This window comes from Leptodactylus fuscus, chromosome 1, assembly GCF_031893055.1.
Source record: "Leptodactylus fuscus isolate aLepFus1 chromosome 1, aLepFus1.hap2, whole genome shotgun sequence".
Taxonomy (NCBI): Eukaryota; Metazoa; Chordata; class Amphibia; order Anura; family Leptodactylidae; genus Leptodactylus; species Leptodactylus fuscus.
Window position 1 is genome coordinate 18,896,324 of NC_134265.1, and position 22,877 is coordinate 18,919,200.

General features: G+C 43.7%; 1 protein-coding gene across 1 annotated transcript; it reads right to left on the reverse strand.

The window, feature by feature from the left end:
• Positions 1-9,227: 9,227 nt before the first annotated feature.
• On the reverse strand, positions 9,228-19,534 carry LOC142197634 (UDP-glucuronosyltransferase 3A1-like). Its single transcript, XM_075268105.1, has 7 exons — positions 19,438-19,534; positions 18,207-18,308; positions 15,934-16,048; positions 12,242-12,773; positions 10,454-10,685; positions 9,631-9,850; positions 9,228-9,504 (listed from the first exon to the last, which is right to left on the reverse strand). The coding sequence occupies exons 1-7, from the start codon at positions 19,532-19,534 to the stop codon at positions 9,228-9,230; spliced, it is 1,575 nt and encodes a 524-aa protein (XP_075124206.1).
• Between the last annotated feature and the right edge of the window lie 3,343 nt (positions 19,535-22,877).

Genomic DNA, 22,877 nt, shown 5'->3' on the forward strand with positions numbered 1-22,877 from the left:
GCCTTAATATTCATGTCGGTGTGAAGGATTTTTAGGATTCTATTTATTGAGAAGTCTCTAACGCTGTTAAGTTATTTGGTGGAGTATTTTATTATCGTTTCTTTTGTCGATTTTTAGGTTTTTGGTTTTTTTTTCACTTGTCATGCAGCGAGCCGTCATGTTACCTGTTTGCATGGAATAAAATCCTGTATATAGAAGACTTTTATACACTTTGTGTGTCCATTTCTTTACATCCAGGGGCATAATTGTTTCCGCATATGGGGTTGGTGGTGCATGGGAAGGGAGGAGGGGGGAGGGTGGTAGGTGCCGCTTCCATATCATGAATTTCACAGCGTCCCCGACTGCTGCCCACTTAGGGCTCGTTCACACAGGGTGGATTTTGGTGCTGAATCTACGTTAGAATCCGCTCACAATGGAGGTCTATGTAGACCGCTAGCTTACTTACTTACTGAAGCGAGCTGCCCTTTCTTCCGGCAGCTGATTCAGCCCCGGCGTCCGCCTCACGGCAGCACTCTCCGGTCTGGGTCCATTCATTTGGGCCTACTCCGGAGCTGGAAGCTGCGAAAGTCGTGGTAGGCGCATTTTGGCGCTATTGTGATGCGGCTTCCGACGTCACAATCAGGCCCAAAATACGCCATACCACCCCCCGTGTGAACTAGCCCTTACTCCTCTGCTCGAAGACACCACAACAACTGACCAAAAAGAGGACTTTATCAACAAGCCTTCCACTGACGTGAATGGGGATTGCAGAGATTTCGTCATTTCCGAACACCAAGGCTCAACAATCTTTAATGTATCCAACCACTTGTTGAATTGAGGTTCTATGCTGTCAAATGGTGGGATGTGGGACCTGGTACTCTCACAAATTGTGTCCACGTCCAATGTCATACTAAATCTCAGTCTTTAGCTGTAGCTCTTCCCTTCAGGAATCTTCTTTGACCCCTTGGAATAATCTTTGCCATAACCCACATTGAGACCCACATTTAACATGGTTGTATCAAACTTGAATAACCCAATAGTTTGGAGAGTCGGAGGAAGATTAGCTTGGCACCTGGTGTGAAGGTATTTTGCAATAGGGACAGCAAGGTTCCTGGTGGGAGGAAAGTTAATAATGAATAGCAAGGGACATGGTAGGATGGTAGCAGGGACAATTAGACAGGGATAGTAAGATGGTGAGTGAGGGGGATCAGCAGGGGAAGTTATGGGGTGGAGAAGAGATCAGCAGGGAAAGTAAAATGGTGGGAGAGGGGAATCAGCAGGGAGAGAAAGGGAGTGGAGAGAGGGATCAGCAGGAAAAGTAAGACATTGGAGAAGGGGATCAGCAGGGAAAGTAAGACATTGGAGAAGGGGATCAGCAGGGAAAGTAAGACATTGGAGAAGGGGATCAGCAGGGAAAGTAGGATGGTGGGAGAGAAGAATCAGCAGGGAGTGGAGAGAGGGATCAGCAGGAAAAGTAAGAGAGGGGAGTGAGGAATCAGCAGGAAAAGTAAGGAGGTGGAGAGAGGGATCAGCAGGAAAAGTAAGGGGGTGGAGAGAGGGATCAGCAGGGAAAGTGAGGTAGTGGAGAGAGGGATCAGCAGAGAATGTGAGGTAGTGGAGACAGGGGTCCGGCAGGGAAAGTCAGATGTGTAGAATGGGGATCAACAGGAAAGTAAGGTAGTGGAGAAGGGGATCAGCAGGGAAGATAATCACAGACCTCCAGGAGGGCGCATTCCAAAGAATTAAACATACCAAGCCTTAAACCTTGGATGCAGCAAGCACCTGTAAAGCTCACCAACCCTCACAAGGGAGGCCGAGCAGTCAGATGGGTTCAACCATGTTCTTCCTCACAAGTGCCATTGAATCACGCCAAGCCACACCAGGACACATCGGACAGGGGCCAAATTTAGACCCAAACCATTGCAAATGTTCCAGTCTAAATTTGGGATCTGCAGTGTCCTCCCTTATTGTTTAAGGTGAATTTGTGTGATCTGTATTTGTTTAGTCGCTATCGTAACTAGCCCTCCTTTTCAGATCGTAAAGCCAGCCCTCTATAGCAAATGTAACTACCTGGGCTAATTGGGGGCTACGCTAGTGAGCCAGGGGGCAGGGACTATTCTTGAATGTGACCTGGGTAGCCTGATACCCTACATGCCCCATCACTTGTGACAAATCCCTCCCTAGGACCCCAGACCACCCTTTAGTTACATTTCTTGGTGCAGTTCTCGATCTGCTGTGCGCTCGTGTTTTCTACGAGGGGTTTACCCATCTCCCTCTGCTCTTTTTAGCTGCGTTCAACCTTGGAAATTGTTTTTTTGCATTTTACCCTTTTTTCACTAAGATTTAATCATATAATGCTTGTAGCATTAGAAACAGGTTTCTCTCTATCCAGGACCCACCCAGGACGGAGGGCACGAGTCCTCACTGCTTCTACCATGGTCGGGATCCTGGTCACCACCACTGTCCTCCTCCTACACCTTGGCTCTGTGCTCGGAGCCCGGATACTGACGCTTTGCTTTCTAGGTAAGTTACCGAAGTTCATTTTTGTTTTGGCCAACAGCCAGAGTGCCTATTGGGAGTTGTAGTGTCACCACTTCGGAATATTCCTCCCTGTATTTCTGTGGTTGTGTTCAACCAGGCGGACATGCCCAATGTTAGTCCACTTCTGGTCCAGGCTTATGGACTTTCACCTTCGTATGAATCCATTGCAGGAGCCGTGTCTGTATACTATAAAAGAACTCAATTCCAGAAATCTTAGAGAGAGGTCGGGCCCGTCTGTTACCCCTGAGGTCTATGATATTTGGCTTACTAACAAGACCAACAGGTTCACAGATCGCAGCTGTGCTCTAGTTTTTACTGTGGTTTGCGTTTTGCATCACATAATTGTAGGACGTGACTAAAGCACATTAACAAACTCAGCTTTGCTACATCTGAAGCTAATACTTGAGGGCAATCTCTGGGACAGTCATCATTATGGTAGTGGACGCCAACCGGCCTCTTCTTTTCCTGATCCTCCTTCACTCTTTGTGGTAGTCAGCAGGCTTTGGGCTCACTGTTGGGAAGAAAGGGCTCCTGGTTCCTTCATGTCCGAATCTCACGACAACATCAGAACATGCTTAAAAACAATGAAAAATGGCCGTTTTGGGTGTCCATGGGCCCCCTGGCAACCTCAGGACTTGGGAGCACCATAATGCACTCTCTGCCTCTTTACGTTGACTACAGGTGGAAGCCATTACCTCCTGATGGATGAGGTCTCTCGAAGTAGTGTGGTTATGAAGTGAGAATGTTCCGGCAGATCGCGGAGGGAACGTAACCAGATTAGATTCTAGGTAGGGTTGAGCTGATCTTGACTTTTCAGGATCGATTTTGAAATCCAATTTCCGATCATTTTTCATTCGACCCCGATCTCGATCCCAATTCCGATCCCAATGCAAGTCAATGGGATTTTTTTTTACTAATCGGAGATCGGATTTTAAAAACAATCCTATTCACTATAAAGCATGGAATCTAACAATTGAGTGCTTTACTTGTTAGAATCCACGCTGTATAGTGATTTTTTTTTTAATCCTCTGGCTACTTAGCCCCCCCCTGGTGTCCACTTCCCTGCAGAGATGGCTGCTCCGGTGCCCGGTGTTCTCGTTCTTCTTCACCTCGCTGCCCCCGACTCCCAGGTTAGGAGAGTGTGGGCGGGTACTGGGAGGGGAGACGTCACATCTCCCCACCCACACTCTCCTAAGCCACAAGCCCCGCCTTCTTCCTTGCGCTTTAACGCTAACCTGGGAGGCGGGGGCAGCGAGGCGAAGAAGAACGAGAACACCGGGCACCGGACCAGCCATCTCTGCAGGTAAGTAGTTACTAGAGATGATAGCTAGTCTCCCATTAGAATGAATGGACGCAGCCGGCGCGCAGGGGGTTAAGGCTGTGTGCCGGCTGCTTCCATTCATTCCTATGGAACTGCAGCGGAGCCTTTACACTGAGTATACACTCCGCTCAGAATGAGCAGACTTATACTCAGTATGAAGGCTAACATTGTTAGCTTTTCCCACAATGCTTGACCAGTAACAAAGCATTGTGGGAAATAATCACCGATCTCGATCCCATGTAAAAAGATCGTGTTCGGAATTCCGATCGCGATCGTGAAATTTTCTCGATCGCCGATCGGAATCCAATCTTTTCTGAACACAATCGCTCAACCCTAATTATAGGACTTCCTTTTTTCTCCTCCGGCCTTACATACTCGGACTCCCAGAACTTGTCCTACCCAGTATGCAAGACTACCTTTAAGTTTCTCATATCTCACGGCTACTGTTGTCAGCCATATTAGCTGTAAGACAGGTCACCTGGTCACTAACACATGAGATGTTTGCACTGGAAATCCAGTGAGTGTTTGGGCCTTCTTATTGCTTACTAGTCACAGCGCTGTACATATTGTAGTGGTCGTGTTTGGTATTACAGCTGACAGGCAATGCCCACTAGAGCGCCATACCTTCTTCAGTCAGCTGTTGTTCTGTTGGACTCCCACTGTCCAATGCAAAAGAGGATCTTTCAAGTCCTCATCGATGTGCGGTATTATAAACCGCTAGAACACCGACCGTGCATTGAATTCAGCGCACTGTGAGCTTTCCCACTACGTACCCTGGTGCTGGAGATATCGGTGCCGATAACAGTGGCACCGATATCTTCCCACTGTCAGACATACAGGCTTTACAGCGTAGCCTCGTCGTCGTTCTAGTGGTATACAATATCGCATCTCTGAGGATGTGAAAGGTTAGAAATCATTCACCTAGTGCCGTGGCCCCTTCATTGTGTTGAACTGTGGAGCCCAAAGTCCAGTCTTGTCAGCTTGTAATACCGCCAGACGACGTGAAAGCTCCTCATTCATAGGCGGTGTAAAGTTAAACAATTCACCAGATTTATCCTCCAGCATCAGACACTGTGATAAATCTGGCGTAGTTTAAGGCTGGTCTAATATTTCATAGGTGGACTGACCAGTGACCCGGATCATCTGCTGAAATTGTGTCACTTATAAGGGTCACTTACTGTGAATACAGAACGTGGAAACATTGCTGGAAAGTTACAAATTGTGAATTTCCGTCTTTCTTTAGGTTACCATCCTCCTCCGAGTCCTTATCCTGTCTCCACATATTCTCTCAATGAACAATATCGGAAGGACTTTATAGAACTTTTTGTAAAGTATCAGAAAAGATTCCTAGTCGGCAGGAACGGACAATTTGCTGGAAGATGGAGACTATGAACCTGTATGATTCATCACAAGCTCGACCTGAATATTCCAAATTGTTCAGTTTTTAACAAAACCAAACTAATGCAGATTTGCCTCAGACTAATTAAAATGGCCACTGCTCCAGGAAAAATACAGAAGAGACATGTGTCTTGTGAGTCACTGTGATGTGACAGTAGTCAGTGGTAGGCGGACGCCTTACAGTGCTGATGTCATATACACTATATAAGGTGCTGTAGGATGGAACATGAGGCATTACAGTGATGGTGGAGATGGTGCAGGATCTGTGATTCATCTCACTGCACCACACAGAGAACAGGTCTGAGGAAGAAATAAGAGATAGAGAATCTTAGGAATACGAGAGTTTAGTCACATTCATTCAATTAGCGGCAGATTAGTGATACAATCATAGATAGGAGGGAGGGAGAATATTTGTGCTGTGGGAGCCTGACAGTAATAGCCGGCACTAATAGAAACAAAGGACAGTTCATGATTTCCTTGCCAATAATCTAACTTTGCACTAAAATCTTTTGTGCAGTAGAGCAGTTTCATCTCTATATAGTGTGTTAAACATAACTGCTACTGACAGTCCTGTTAGTGAAAAATATTTACTAAAGGTGTTTTTTGGGCAAGTTTAATTTTTTTTTTTACTTAAACACATAGAAATTGATGTTCTAACAGTGAAATGCGAGTGTCAGCGCAGTCTGAGTTTGTAATCGCTACTTACCATCCATTTTTTCCATAGACATACATGTCACTATGACATAATTTCAGATGTGTTTGCCTTAAAGAGCTAGAAATTGGACAGATAGGTTCCTAGGAGCCCTGACAGTGTCATACACTATGTTTTATAGATAGGTTCCTAGGAGCCCTGACAGTGTTATACACTGTTTTATAGATAGGTTCCTAGGAGCCCTGACTGTGTTATACACTATGTATTATAGATAGGTTCCTAGGAGTCCTGACAGTGTTATACACTATGTATTATAGATAGGTTCCTAGGAGCCCTGGCAGTGTTATACACTATATTTATAGATAGGTTCCTAGGAGCCCTGACAGTGTTATACACTATGTATTATAGATAGGTTCCTAGGAGCCCTGGCAGTGTTATACACTATATTTATAGATAGGTTCCTAGGAGCCCTGACAGTGTTATACACTATATTTATAGATAGGTTCCTAGCAGCCCTGACAGTGTTATACACTATATTTATAGATAGGTTCCTAGGAGCCCTGACAGTGTTATACACTATATTTATAGATAGGTACCTAGCAGCCCTGACAGTGTTATACACTATGTTTTATAGATAGGTTCCTAGATGCCCTGACAGCATTATACACTATGTTTTATAGATAGGTTCCTAGGAGCCCTGAGAGTGTTATACACTATGTTTTATAGATAGGTTCCTAGATGCCCTGACAGTGTTATACACTATGTATTATAGATAGGTTCCTAGGAGCCCTGGCAGTGTTATACACTATGTATTATAGATAGGTTCCTAGGAGCCCTGACAGTGTTATACACTATGTATTATAGATAGGTTGCCCGGAGCCCTGACAGTGTTATACACTATGTATTATAGATAGGTTCCTAGAAGCCCTGACAGTGTTATACACTATGTATTATAGATAGGTTCCTAGGAGCCCTGGCAGTGTTATACACTATGTATTATAGATAGGTTCCTAGGAGCCCTGACAGTGTTATACACTATATTTATAGATAGGTTCCTAGCAGCCCTGACAGTGTTATACACTATATTTATAGATAGGTACCTAGCAGCCCTGACAGTGTTATACACTATGTTTTATAGATAGGTTCCTAGATGCCCTGACAGCATTATACACTATGTTTTATAGATAGGTTGCCCGGAGCCCTGACAGTGTTATACACTATGTTTTATAGATAGGCTCCTAGGAGCCCTGATAGTGTTATACACTATGTTTTATAGATAGGTTCCTAGGAGCCCTGACAGTGTTATACACTATTAAAATGTAATGATCTGTCACTCGGTATTTAATTGATTAGGTGCTCAGAAAAGGCATCTCACCGCCATATTCAATGAAGAAAGAATATTTCTGGCACTCAATGGGAGTTTTTCATATATTTATTTTAAGCATCCAGAGTTATACAAGTAGACGTTTCGGTCAATTTAGACCTTCCTCAGTACAACTACAAGAAAATAAACAAGAAAATCCATACAATAGATGAAAAAAGTCCAAAGTTTAACAAAAAATTGGAAACATAACATATTATCCCCAAAAAAACCCACAGAAACATCTAGTTCGGCATACACTGCCGAATTTCAGATCTCATTGTCTCTCCATTACACTACTGTCCACCTATGTCGCTTCCTTCCTTATTATTTTGATCTATGTTGCTCCCCTCCATGGGAGGAACATTACCCTGTATAATTACAACTGAATGCACCTGGACCGGAGGCGGCACCACCCATTGTGACGTCACTTCCGGTCTGACAGCTTCCTAGCGCCATCCTCTTCCCTATTTAAACCCCCTCGACTTCCTTTCCTTACACTGGACCTTTTCCTAATCACCATGTGTTCACTCTTCCTGCATCCGGTAAGATTGTATAGGACGCTCATTTTACTTTTCAGACCATCAATATACTTACAAGCTGGGCACCACCCTCTAGTCTACAGTTGTATTATTATGTTGTATTATTATCATGTATCATCACATGTCGCTTCATTTTGTTACTATGCTGTACTATACAATTATGGGATATCCCCCAGTACTTTGATTACATCTATGGACGACCGTATATCCATATATCATTGCATTGTACTCATTACTCTCTATTACCTTTATTGGATTCATTGATACCTTGTTGTCACTACCTTATATACCACATAGATGTTTCTGTGGGTTTTTTTGGGGATAATATGTTATGTTTCCAATTTTTTGTTAAACTTTGGACTTTTTTCATCTATTGTATGGATTTTCTTGTTTATTTTCTTGTAGTTGTACTGAGGAAGGTCTAAATTGACCGAAACGTCTACTTGTATAACTCTGGATGCTTAAAATAAATATATGAAAAACTCCCATTGAGTGCCAGAAATATTCTTTCATCAGTGTTATACACTATGTATTATAGATAGGTTCCTAGGAGCCCTGACAGTGTTTTACACTATATTTATAGATAGGTTCCTAGTAGCCCTGACAGTGTTATACACTATGTATTATAGATAGGTTCCTAGGAGCCATGACAGTGTTATACACTATGTTTTATACATAGGTTCCTATGAGTCCTGACAGTATTATACACTATGTTTTATAGATAGGTTCCTAGGCGCCCTGACAGTGTTCTACACTATATTTTATAGAGTATAAGCTCTTATGGGCAGAGTCCTCTCTCCTGTACAGTGTAAGCTCTTATGGGCAGGGTCCTCTCTCCTGTAGAGTGTAAGCTCTTATGGGCAGGGTCCTCTCTCCTGTAGAGTGTAAGCTCTTATGGGCATGGGCAGGGTCCTCTCTCCTGTAGAGTGTAAGCTCTTATGGGCAGGGTCCTCTCTCCTGTACAGTGTAAGCTCTTATGGGCAGGGTCCTCTCTCCTGTACAGTGTAAGCTCTTATGGGCAGGGTCCTCTCTCCTGTACAGTATAAGCTCTTATGGGCAGGGTCCTCTCTCCTGTAGAGTGTAAGCTCTTATGGGCAGGATCCTCTCTCCTGTACAGTGTAAGCTCTTATGGGCAGGGTCCTCTCTCCTGCAGATTATAAGCTCTTATGGGCAGGGTCCTCTCTCCTGTACAGTGTAAGCTCTTATGGGCAGGGTCCTCTCTCCTGTAGAGTATAAGCTCTTATGGGCAGGGTCCTCTTTCATGTAGAGTTTAATCTCATATGGGCATGGTTACATGTACCAAAGGAGTAATGATGGAAGAGAAATAATCAAGAAATATCTTATATCAAGTACATAATTTTCTTTATTTTATAAACTAAACTCCAAAATCTTACAAAACGTTTACATCCAACGGAGATGCAGATTACAAAAATATTAGTTCTGTTTCTGTTTCCTGTTGGAGGACATGAGGTAGATAAGAAGTCTGATAACTTTCACGATGAAGTAGATGATCACAGCCAAACAGGCCGAGATGAATAAAATGACATCCAGTAGATACTGCTGATACCAGGGCTGTTGGTAAGAATAGGGCTTAAGATGGCCGCCTCCACCGGACTGGATGATGTGCTCCACCCATCCCACTAACTGCTTGTCGGGAGGGAATGGACGAGAGCGCAGGATGGCCCTCTGCTTCATTGCTGACGTCTTGTAGCTGTGGGAAGAAAGAAAGTCATTACATGTATCTGGGATGTTACTATGTAACATGGTGCCTGTATGAGGGTTTTGTGGGTTCCAGACCCTTCACTCATCTCCCTTAGGGTAAATCATCTAGACTAACCTTTTGTTTCCTACAATATTTCGAATCGCATCTGCAAAGTTCTCAGACTTGATCTCATTCGGTGGAATATATTCCCCCATAAATTTTGCTTTAATTCGAGCCAAATTGCCAAAATGATCTCCAAAAAGTGGAATTCCTAAAGCAGGGACACCATGGTACACGGCCTCTGTCAGGCTGTTCAATCCACCATGGGTCACCAGGAGACGGATCTTTGGATGTCCTGTAACAGAATACAATAGTGGTTAGCGGCGTCTCTGGTCATGGAAGTGGCCAACAGAAAGGCTAGTGCAACAGAACGGAGGGGGATGGAGAGTCGTCATGTTTGTTACAAGTCAGAGCTATGTGACCAGCTTTTGTGTTTGACTAGTCTGACAACAACTCTAAATTCATTCCTATGGCACAGGAAGTAGTCACCAATTGTCATCTAACAGTATGTATTACAGCTGTGATGGTTTATAGGACTAGACTCGGTTACATTGCATGTCCCTTCACATAAGTTGACTTCATCTTTACCTTTAAAAGCCTAGGCCGACACTTCCTTTTATATAAAGATCACTTTTCAGCTAGGGGGCTGATACAGCAGGTATCTTATTATCATCAATGGGCTGGGTTACAATGAGGGATAAAACCTCTATTAAAAAAATTGGGCCAGATAACACAAGATCCACCAGGTGACAACAAGTAGTGCACACGGCTCGAAGCTCACCCGGACCTGGTCAATGAGACCCCGGTTGAGAAGCCCCAGGTCTACGGAGATTATAGAGCGATATGTATTCGTATATTATACACTAATATAGCAACAAGGACAGCATTTGCTTCTTACCTAGTAGATCATTCTGTTTCACCCAGTCCATGAGTCTGACATTTGGGGCTAGTTTCACATCTTCCGGCCATTGTGATGTCTTATATCTCCAGATCACCTTCTGCGGGATATTAGCGAATGCAGAATTCATCTCCATCAAAAGATCTTTTTTCCCTATTGAGGATATCATAGAGCCGAGAGACACCACTATAAAGCCGAACTCTCCGGACTCAGCTATAAAGTCTTCTATATCCTAGACATGGGAGGGAGAAGTGGATATTAGTCAGTAGTCAGAAGGATAGAATATACAGATCGTGTTGTCAGCAGTCTGCTATGTCATTGGTCAAACTTTGGCACCTCGAACACATGACCACAACAATGGCAGAGTTATTTTAATGATTTGAGACATTTAAACAAACTTTCCATAAATCAATATTACAAGTGAATGCAAAACTTTTTCTAATATATCTTATCGGAGAAAACGGCTCCTTTCACCATATATATATATATATATATATATATATATATATATATGTATAGCAGGAGGACCTGGCTTTGCATGACTATATTTCATTTTGTTTGTGTAGTGGCCCCATAAGAATAGGTTGGTTGGAAACCTGGAGTAAAGCTGTGTGTATGTGACCTTGTGTAAGAGTGTCATCTCCAGTGCCCTGCCCCTGTAAAGCTGACCTACAGCAGTGAAGAAAAATCGCAGCGTTGCTATGGAAACCTGGAGTAAAACTCTGATGTGTGATACTGTGTGCTAAGCTATGTATCTAATCCTCTGATGTGTGCTGAGCTGTGTATCTAATCCTCTGATGTGTGATACTGTGTGCTGAGCTATGTATCTAATCCTCTGATGTGTGATACGGTGTGCTGAGCTATGTCTCTAATCCTCTGATGTGTGATACGGTGTGCTGATCTATGTATCTAATCCTCTGATGTGTGATAAAGTGTGCTGAGCTATGTATCTAATTCTCTGATGTGTGATATGATGTGCTGAGCTGTGTATCTAATCCTCTGATGTGTTATACTGTGTGCTGAGCTATGTATCTAATCCTCTGATGTGTTATACTGTGTGCTGAGCTGTGTATCTAATCCTCTGTCGTGTGATACTGTGTGCTGAGATGTGTATCTAATCCTCTGATGTGTGATACTGTGTGCTGAGCTGTGTATCTAATCCTCCGATGTGTTATACTGTGTGCTGAGCTATGTATCTAATCCTCTGATGTGTTATACTGTGTGCTGAGCTGTGTATCTAATCCTCTGTCATGTGATACTGTGTGCTGAGATGTGTATCTAATCCTCTGATGTGTGATACTGTGTGCTGAGCTGTGTATCTAATCCTCCGATGTGTGATACTGTGCTGAGCTGTGTATCTAATCCTCCGATGTGTGATACTGTGTGCTGAGCTGTGTATCTAATCCTCCGATGTGTGATACTGTGTGCTGAGTTGTGTATCTAATCCTAACACATCTAATGTTATTAGATCTTGTAGCTGATAATAGTATAGAGAAAGTGAGAGCTAGTGAGACTTATAAAGGACACAGAGGGCTCATTCTTTAATTCTAGATGTAAAAACTTGACTCCCAATGCTGAGATACAGATCCTAAGATGTATATAAGCAGATGTCTAGAAGCTTGCATTACCCTGTAGATAAATATTACATCGATGTTGATGGTTCCCATTACTTTTTATTAAATTCTTGAGCATTACCTAGTTCCATTTGGTACAGCCGTGAACTTCAAGCCCGTTGGACAGAGCTGACCTTATTGTGCTTTATTGGTTAAATCATATTTTTGTACTCACCTGTGACACCGGATTTGCCGGCTTTGCCCGCAATCCACCAATACATTGAACATTAGGAAGGAGAGGACGTGCAAATTCAATGCTAAAGTCCGTATTGAATATCCAAAGCTCTGCTTCTTGATAGAAGTCATGTAATGTCGGTCTAGAGTCAGGGAAATGGCGTTCAAGGATGTTTTTGAACATGGCTTCCTGAGTTCTCTCCACCATGTATGGTCCAAAATACATGTAAGTGTTTTTTAAGCGCTCAAGGAAACTCATTTGGTCAGTGAGATGTGAAGGGAATGCCGGCACGTAGGACGGAGGGTTCGGTAATCCAATGGCAAAAGAACTGAAAAAGCCTCCAGAAGAGATGGCGATATATGGAAGGCCCAACTTTTTACATATAAAAAAGGTGCAGGGGTTAAATGTATTTATTATGGCAATGTCATATTTTTCTTGCTTCAGAAAGTCCAAAATATCTGTTTGGTTCATATGGACTTGGCACTCCTTCTCAAAGACATCCATCACATCGAGGAAAATCTGAATCCCAGCTCTAATGGAAGGAATGAAGGAATTTTATCAGTTTGGATTGCCTCAGCATCCCTGGTGGTCAAGGGCAGGGAATGGGTAAGATCCTTGATGGACTAGGGCAGTGAATGGGTAAGGTCCTTGGTGGACTAGGGCAGTGAATGGGAAAGGTCCTTGATGGACTAGGGCAGTGAATAGGTAAGGTCCTTTGGTGGACTAGGGCAGTGAATGGGTAAGGTCATTAATGGACTAGGGCAGTGAATGGGTAAAGTCCTTGATGGACTAGGGCAGTGAATGGGTAAGGTCCTTGGTGGACTAGGGCAGTGAATGGGTAAGGTCCTTGGTGGACTAGGACAGTGAATGGGTAAGGTCCTTGATGGACTAGGGCAGTGAATGGGAAAGGTCCTTGATGGACTAGGGCAGTGAATAGGTAAGGTCCTTTGGTGGACTAGGGCAGTGAATGGGTAAGGTCATTAATGGACTAGGGCAGTGAATGGGTAAAGTCCTTGATGGACTAGGGCAGTGAATGGGTAAGGTCCTTGGTGGACTAGGGCAGTGAATGGGTAAGGTCCTTGGTGGAATAGGGCAGTGAATGGGTATGGTCACTGATGGACTAGGGCAGTGAATGGGTAAGGTCATTAGTGGACTAGGGAAGTGAATGGGTAAGGTCATTGGTGGACTAGGGCAGTGAATGGGTAAGGTCATTAGTGGACTAGGGAAGTGAATGGGTAAAATCATTGATGGACTAGGGCAGTGAATGGGTAAGGTCGTTGATGGACTAGGGCAATGAATGAGTAAGGTCATTGATGGACTAGGGCAATGAATGATTAAGGTCATTAATGGACTAGGGCAGTGAATAGGTAAGGTCCTTGGTGGACTAGGGCAGTGAATGGGTAAGGTCATTAGTGGACTAGGGAAGTGAATGGGTAAGGTCATTGATGGACTAGGGCAGTGAATGGGTAAGGTCATTGATGGACTAGGGCAATGAATGGGTAAGGTCACTGATGGTCTAGGGCAGTGAATAGGTATGGTCCTTGGTGGACTAGGGCAGTGAATGGGTAAGGTCCTTGGTGGACTAGGGCAGTGAATGGGTAAGGTCATTAGTGGACTAGGGAAGTGAATGGGTAAGGTCATTGATGGACTAGGGCAGTGAATGGGTAAGGTCATTGATGGACTAGGGCAATGAATGGGTAAGGTCACTGATGGTCTAGGGCAGTGAATAGGTATGGTCCTTGATGGACTAGGGCAGTGAATAGGTAAGGTCCTTTGGTGGACTAGGGCAGTGAATGGGTAAGGTCATTAATGGACTAGGGCAGTGAATGGGTAAAGTCCTTGATGGACTAGGGCAGTGAATGGGTAAGGTCCTTGGTGGACTAGGGCAGTGAATGGGAAAGGTCCTTGATGGACTAGGGCAGTGAATAGGTAAGGTCCTTTGGTGGACTAGGGCAGTGAATGGGTAAGGTCATTAATGGACTAGGGCAGTGAATGGGTAAAGTCCTTGATGGACTAGGGCAGTGAATGGGTAAGGTCCTTGGTGGACTAGGGCAGTGAATGGGTAAGGTCCTTGGTGGACTAGGACAGTGAATGGGTAAGGTCCTTGATGGACTAGGGCAGTGAATGGGAAAGGTCCTTGATGGACTAGGGCAGTGAATAGGTAAGGTCCTTTGGTGGACTAGGGCAGTGAATGGGTAAGGTCATTAATGGACTAGGGCAGTGAATGGGTAAAGTCCTTGATGGACTAGGGCAGTGAATGGGTAAGGTCCTTGGTGGACTAGGGCAGTGAATGGGTAAGGTCCTTGGTGGAATAGGGCAGTGAATGGGTATGGTCACTGATGGACTAGGGCAGTGAATGGGTAAGGTCATTAGTGGACTAGGGAAGTGAATGGGTAAGGTCATTGGTGGACTAGGGCAGTGAATAGGTAAGGTCCTTGGTGGACTAGGGCAGTGAATGGGTAAGGTCATTAGTGGACTAGGGAAGTGAATGGGTAAGGTCATTGATGGACTAGGGCAGTGAATGGGTAAGGTCATTGATGGACTAGGGCAATGAATGGGTAAGGTCACTGATGGTCTAGGGCAGTGAATAGGTATGGTCCTTGGTGGACTAGGGCAGTGAATGGGTAAGGTCCTTGGTGGACTAGGGCAGTGAATGGGTAAGGTCCTTGGTGGACTAGGGCAGTGAATGGGTAAGGTCCTTGGTGGAATAGGGCAGTGAATGGGTATGGTCACTGATGGACTAGGGCAGTGAATGGGTAAGGCCATTAGTGGACTAGGGAAGTGAATGGGTAAGGTCATTGGTGGACTAGGGCAGTGAATGGGTAAGGTCATTAGTGGACTGGTTAAGTGAATGGGTAAGGTCATTGATGGACTAGGGCAGTGAATGGGTAAGGTCATTGATGGACTAGGGCAATGAATGAGTAAGGTCATTGATGGACTAGGGCAATGAATGATTAAGGTCATTAATGGACTAGGGCAGTGAATGGGTAAGGCCATTAGTGGACTAGGGAAGTGAATGGGTAAGGTCCTTGGTGGACTAGGGCAGTGAATGGGTAAGGTCATTAGTGGACTAGGGAAGTGAATGGGTAAGGTCATTGATGGACTAGGGCAGTGAATGGGTAAGGTCATTGATGGACTAGGGCAATGAATGGGTAAGGTCACTGATGGTCTAGGGCAGTGAATAGGTATGGTCCTTGGTGGACTAGGGCAGTGAATGGGTAAGGTCCTTGGTGGACTAGGGAAGTGAATGGGTAAGGTTATTGATGGACTAGGGCAGTGAATGGGTAAGGTCCTTGGTGGACTAGGGCAGTGAATAGGTATGGTCCTTGGTGGACTAGGGCAGTGAATAGGTATGGTCCTTGGTGGACTAGGGCAGTGAATGGGTAAGGTCCTTGATGGACTAGGGCAGTGAATTGGTAAAGTCATTGATGGACTAGGGCAGTGAATAGGTAAGGTCATCGATGGACTAGGGCAGTGAAGGGAATAAAAATAATATCTTGGTGGTCTCGGGCAGTCAAAGATTTAATAGTAACATTCTTTCAGAGTTTGTAGTCTGTTACCATGGAAACATATTGGTTTGTTTTGGAGCTGTAGGCATTCTTAAACCAAGACCATGGGTACAAGAAAAGCTTGTCTCGCCCCTGCTTGAAGCTATCACTATCATATATATCCTGTATAGTCCAGTAACTTACCTGCCCGAGAACATTTCCTCCTGCCACTTCTTGAAAAACTCTTCATTGTCTTTCAGATATTCCTTATCCATGGTATAAGAGGTCACTGCATAAGGGGAAGATGGCAGCTCGTAGCCTGCGGGAAATACAGATCAGGTACGTGTTAAAGGGAATGTCTCATCATTTGTGGAATTTTAGCAAATTTTGTTCCACTGATTTCTACATTGATTCCCCCCTTATCACCATTTTTCTTTGTGCCCCTACACATTATAATTCTCCTGCAGTCACCCTAACATTGTATGCCCCACATTATAATGTTCCCTTCCAATTGCCCCAAAATATGAACTCTCTCTCCTCGTGCTCCAGTATAAACTTTGGTAAACAGAGGAGGACATTAAACTGAGAGCAACTGGAGGCAGACATGTCCCCCTCCAGCTACCCCAACAGTTTAATGTCCTCTTCATGTTACCCCAGTGTAATGTCACCCTCCATCTACCCCCAGTTGTAGTGCCACCCTTCATCTGCCACCAATTTAATGTCACCTCTTCATCTGCCTCAAGTTTAATGTCGCGTTTATCTCTCCCCAGTCTAATGTCGCCCCAAAGTTTAACATAAGAAAATCACTGATACTCACCTCTCCTCACTCCCCTGCTTTTCTCCTGTAATGTTCAAGAAGCTACAGGTGCAATGTAAGTGATGTAGACACACACTTCCTTCCTGTATTGTCTGTATAGGGGCGGCCATATTGGATACACACACTTCCTTCCTGTATTTTCTGTATAGAGGCGGCCATATTGGATACACACACTTCCTTCCTGTATTGTCTGTATAGGGGCGGCCATATTGGATACACACACTTCCTTCCTGTATTTTCTGTATAGAGGTGGCCATATTGTACACACACACTTCCTTCCTGTATTGTCTGTATAGAGGCGGCCATATTGGATACACACACTTCCTTCCTGTATTTTCTGTATAGAGGCGGCCATATTGTAGACACACACTTCCTTCCTGTATTGTCTGTATAGGGGCGGCCATATTGGATACACACACTTCCTTCCTGTATTTTCTGTATAGAGGCGGCCATATTGGATACACACACTTCCTTCCTGTATTGTCTGTATAGGGGCGGCCATATTGGATACACACACTTCCTTCCTGTATTTTCTGTATAGAGGTGGCCATATTGTACACACACACTTCCTTCCTGTATTGTCTGTATAGAGGCGGCCATATTGGATACACACACTTCCTTCCTGTATTTTCTGTATAGAGGCGGCCATATTGTAGACACACACTTCCTTCCTGTATTGTCTGTATAGGGGCGGCCATATTGGATACACACACTTCCTTCCTGTATTTTCTGTATAGAGGCGGCCATATTGGATACACACACTTCCTTCCTGTATTGTCTGTATAGGGGCGGCCATATTGGATACACACACTTCCTTCCTGTATTTTCTGTATAGAGGTGGCCATATTGTACACACACACTTCCTTCCTGTATTGTCTGTATAGAGGCGGCCATATTGGATACACACACTTCCTTCCTGTATTTTCTGTATAGAGGCGGCCATATTGTAGACACACATTTCCTTCCTGTATTGCCTGTATAGGGGCGGCCATATTATAGACACACACTTCCTTCCTGTATTGTCTGTATAGAGGCGGCCATATTGTAGACACACACTTCCTTCCTGTATTGCCTGTATAGGGGCGGCCATATTGGATACACACACTTCCTTCCTGTATTGTCTTTTTTTTTTCCATTCAGAATTTTTATTATCCTGTATTGTCTTTATAGAAGCGGCCATATTGGAGACAAATACTTCTTCTATCATCTGTATAGACAGTGCAAATGTCAAAGAATTCTCATGGATTATTACAGGAGTCTCCAGGATGTGACGGAGCGCCAGCCCTTCCCCGGAGATCAGGGCGTGACAGAAGCGCCGCGTACAGAACACTATCTGTGTGTATGATATACAGTGTTTCCATCTTGCCTAGACCTTCCGCAGTACAACAGGGCATGAGTAAAGGGAACCTGTCACCAGATCAGCCCCTACTGAAATATAAGCATTATCCCGGGGAGTATGGGAATAAAACTCTTTTTTTTTCTGATTCCTCATAGATTTCTCCATTTGTTTTTTTTTTACCTTTTTTACCATAATTTGCTAATTATCTATTTGGTGCACCAAAGGCATCACCATTGCTCCCATAGCTATACAGTACCCATTCCCTCCACGTCTCCCCTGCTCCCTGATATTATTGACCAACATTCTATTAACTGTTCAGACCTGGGAGAAGCCCCTTCCCAATCTGTCGAAACATCCTCACTTCATGCCCGTTGTCTTGAAGAATACGTGAAACATCATCCATTAAGAGATAATGACTTCCACCTAAAAGAAGACAGATCGTTTTGAGAATTTAGTAGACATTGGCGTAGATCTACCGCCTGCAACCAGTGTATTTAGTTCTGTCCTGGTGCATAGAAATAAAAATGTAACACTTTGCAAATCGTCTTGAAATAAAATCTTCCACCATTGTGTGCATACAATCCTATGTAAAGCTTTAGGTCTCTAAGGTAACAGACAACAAAAAAACTGTCTGTAGTCTGATTCTTCAGCCATTTGTCCTCTTACTTCACTACTTACCTAATGTAAGTGAGTTACAAGTGGGAGTATAACTGCAGGATCAGAGTATCAGGGGTCTCTTTGTGGCCTGTTACCGGGTGGAGACACAAACAGCAGATTTCTTTGCCACAGCTCTCCAACTCCTGGAGCCCGTTCCGGGGATGGCTATCTATTACCATCACAGCCGAGAGCCTATAGAAGTCTCCTAGACCCATCACTATTATATATCTATTCTGCTAGAGGTTGTTCAGGGGTGATCCCAGGTTAGTACCAGGCTGGTACCTGGCTATTGCCGGTCCCTCCCCTGGTAGTTACTCTTGCCTATGCAGTTCAACATCCTAATGAGTGGCCAGCAAACCTTCTCAGTGGATTTGGGACTTAACAGTGGACCTAAAGGCTTTCAAAATGGTAAAAGGTCCAACATATGAACAGTTTCACCTAGTATACAAGACAGATATAGATACACAACCATTAGGAGGTCAAGTTAGTATTCCGGTGGAACACGTGACTTTACATCGATTTGACACAGTTTGAGTTATTTGATTTTAGTTTGTAGCATACAGCGTACACGGAAAGATTGTGACAAGATACATATAGACTGGTGAAGGTCTTTGGATCATGGTATAAAACAAGCTATACAATACATTTTTCAGTCATTTGTAGCCGCTGAGACTACACGAAATAGTTGGATGGGAAAGGGGGAGTATGATGGACGTGGACATGAAATGTGCCTTGGAGGAGCAAATTAAAAAGTTGTATTTGCATTGAAATAACTTGATGACACCTTGCCCTAAAATTATATTTCTGAAACATATAGTGAAAAGGAACTATTATAAGGAATTCTGTACAAAGTCATAAGTATGCAAAGAAACCAAAGCAAAGTGCAGCAACTCACCCATGAAACATATGGTCAGGATCTTGACTCCTTGTGGACAGAGAACATGTAACACAAGGAGGAGGACGGGTATAAGACATTCCCTGCCTCCTGCCATTCTTCTGGTGCTATACTGTCCGGGTCTAGGCTCTGCCCTGTTCTTTATAAGCAGCGTGGGGTCTCCGCTCCGGAGGAAGATCTGCAGCTTGGTCCTATCCTTGTTATACATGTGAAGGATGCATAACATTAGGTCATGGTTCATCAGGGCAAAATTTCCTGTAACTTATTATACCAGAAATAAGAAACCAGCATACTTTGTGAAGATGTTCGGTATTGCAAAACAAATGGAATTAGTAAATCATCTATATACAGTCAGGAGATAGGTTACAAGGAGCGACCTTCTCTATGTAGAGGATATGTTGCAAAAGGTTGGTTTGACCATTGACCTTAGCACAGAATCCCAGTTGAGGATGGTGTAGTATTATAGGGGGCCACAGCACAGTTCATAGTGAACCGGACCCCAACTGGGTCTCAAAGTCTACTGGTTATAGGAGGGGCATTTAGCCTGCTGGCTACAGTCTCAACTGGGTACATAGCTTAGGGACACAACTTGGTGGTTGTAGTCAATGGTAACAGAGCCAAGCAGTTTCAACCTCTAATAGGTACACAGCTTGGTGGTTACTGCTTAATGGCTATAGTCACAGACGAACAGGTAAGTGTAGGACCACAATGCTTTGGCATAAGCTCAGTCTCTGGTCACTCTAGCAGGTGCCCCTGTCTCCACCGAGGCTCAACCACAGGTCCCAGCGGTGAAGAGACCCCAGAGTTCTAGCCAAACTTTTTCGACCTGAAACAAATCCCGGGAGGGTCATCCATCTTTGGTCATGACTTTTTTTGTAATGTTTTTCTATAAGTGCTAAGAACACAAATGTGGTGGTTACCTTGTAGGGTAAGGGTTTTTTTTGGCACAAAATAAGCCAGAATTATGGTGCGTGTAGCTTAGTAAATCTCTGCGAATGATTTCCTTTAGTTAAACCCAGACTGTATGAGATAGATACGGATTCAAGTCTTGTGCCATACAGGCCGGTGTCACCACACGCATACATACATCTGTAAGTGGAAGCTGCTGAGATCACAGGAATTTAGTAGGTAGCAGTTCTCCTCTGCACATAGTGTACCATTACCTGTATACGTCAGATATTCAAGTCATTTTAGCAATCTCTCAATCTCTTTCTCCCTGTAGTTGTCAACTCTTGCAGTTGACATCAGCAGGGAGAAAGTAAAAGGCTAAAACTGAATACAACTTATTTGGAAAGAGAGGCCAAGCTTTACAGCATATAATACGCAACATTACAACCTATTGGGATTCCACTTTCCCCCTACGCCCAACAGCAGCACAACTGGTGCCTTGTGCTGCTGTTTGGGCTAAGGGAAAACAGATTATCATACATAATCTTTCATTGTATCTGTACAAGAAGTGGGAAAATCAATCAAAAATGTATTGTTTTTAAGCTCAGGCAGTGGCAGCTACTTAGACCCCATCCATTGAGAGTACAGACACCAGCGACACCAATAATGTCATCCCCCAATATCTACCAAGTGATGCCACACGGAAGAACAGCTTTCACATCTTGCACTCCGTCTTGGGCTGTATAGGAGCCGCACAGGAGGATGAGGAGGAGTTGTTTGGAGACAATGCCGGTAGTCATTGTGGCAGACAAGATCATAAAGATGGACATTAAAGTTGTACCTGATCAACCGAGGACAGGGTGGAGAATAAAACAATTGGGTTCTTGGACATGGTTGTGAACATGGCCAGCTGCAAGATGGAGGCAAAATTGGTGGATGACCAGGATCCATTTGGCCACAGCTTTCCCTGAGAAGAAGTCTGCCCGCTGTGTGACTTACGAGACCCCTCTCCACTCCCAGAATCACCATTCAAGGGGGCAACACGGTGCCTCAGTGGTTAGCACTAAAGCCTTGCAGTCCTGGGTTTGAATCCCGCCAGGAACAACAGCTGCAAGGAGTTTGTATGTTCTCCCCGTGTGTGGATTTCCTCCCATTCTACAAAGACTTACTGATAGGGATTCACAATGTACATTTTTTTTTTTCCCCTATATGGGGCTCACAATCTACAAAAAAAAAAAAAAAAAAAAAAAAAACAAAACACATTCAAGTTCCAAAACTTTACCCCTCCAAGACATTAATATGGGGTATAGTGATCATTTTACAGATTTTTTTTTTTTTTTTTTTTTTTTTTTAATGTTGGCCATAAAAAAAAAAAAAAAAAAAAAAATTCCTTTTGTTCTAATGATAACATTACATGAGCCCCAAAATTTCTCATTTTCACAGTGGACCCAGTTACATGATTCCTCCTGAACACCGCAATTCCCCATAGGTGGTAGTAAACTGCTGTAGGGTTTGGTGGGACTCGAAACGGGAAGAGCGCTTTTTTGTCAGAGTCTGTAAAGTACCAGTATAATTGGAATCCCCCAAAAGGTGACCTCATTTGAAACCGACACCCATCACAGAATTTATCATGGGGTATGAGGAGTCTTCGGACCCTGCAGGTGTTTACTAGATTTGTTAAGGTTGGAACATTGAAATTAAAAATTTCTTTTTTTGTTTTGCAGTTGAAGGGTCACTTTAGCTGCAACTTTCTCAAGCAGTTAGAAAAGGAGAATCTGCGCCACCCCCAGATTTATTACACAAATACTTATGAGTAAGGAAATAACCCAAATGTGGATGGAAACTACTGTTTGGGCAGATGGCAGGACCTAGCAGGCTTGGACCATCATCAGGCTTTTAAGAGTCAGTGTAGTGTATGAAGAAGTGACCTCAAATTTACCCCCATTTTTAAAAACGACAGTCCTCAAGGATATCATCAAGATGAATACCATTTGGAACCCAAGAAAAGTGTATACATTTTAAGTGTTAGTCCAGTGCCCAATATTTTGTGTCAAAAACAAACACTCCGTAAACTTCCTCAACAAGTGATGATTTTTGGATTTTTTTATTTTAAAGGGCACAATAAATTCAGCATTGTATTGTTAAACATGACGTTCAGGCCTTAATGGGGTCCCTGTGCGCATAACGTCATGGAGGAGACCGTGCCGGACACCGAAGAGGTGAGGGAAGAAGAGTATAAAAGTTTTGGGGACATTCAGGTCAAACCCAACCCATGATGAAGACCTTTGTCTATCTCTACTTAGTACATTCTAGAGATTTCCCAACCTCAGTCTGATCCGATGATCAAGTCAATTTGATCTGGTCTGAATTTGAGATCCCTGTAAAAGTTGTGTACAATTGGGGGTTTCATCCATCTTTCGTACCAACCCTACAGGAGGCAGTGACTTTTCTAAATGAATTTTTCTGGTAGGATCACATGCAAGAATAGGTAAATCCTATAAAAATAGCTTACAAAAAGTTTACATACAATGGGGATGCTGATTACAAAATTA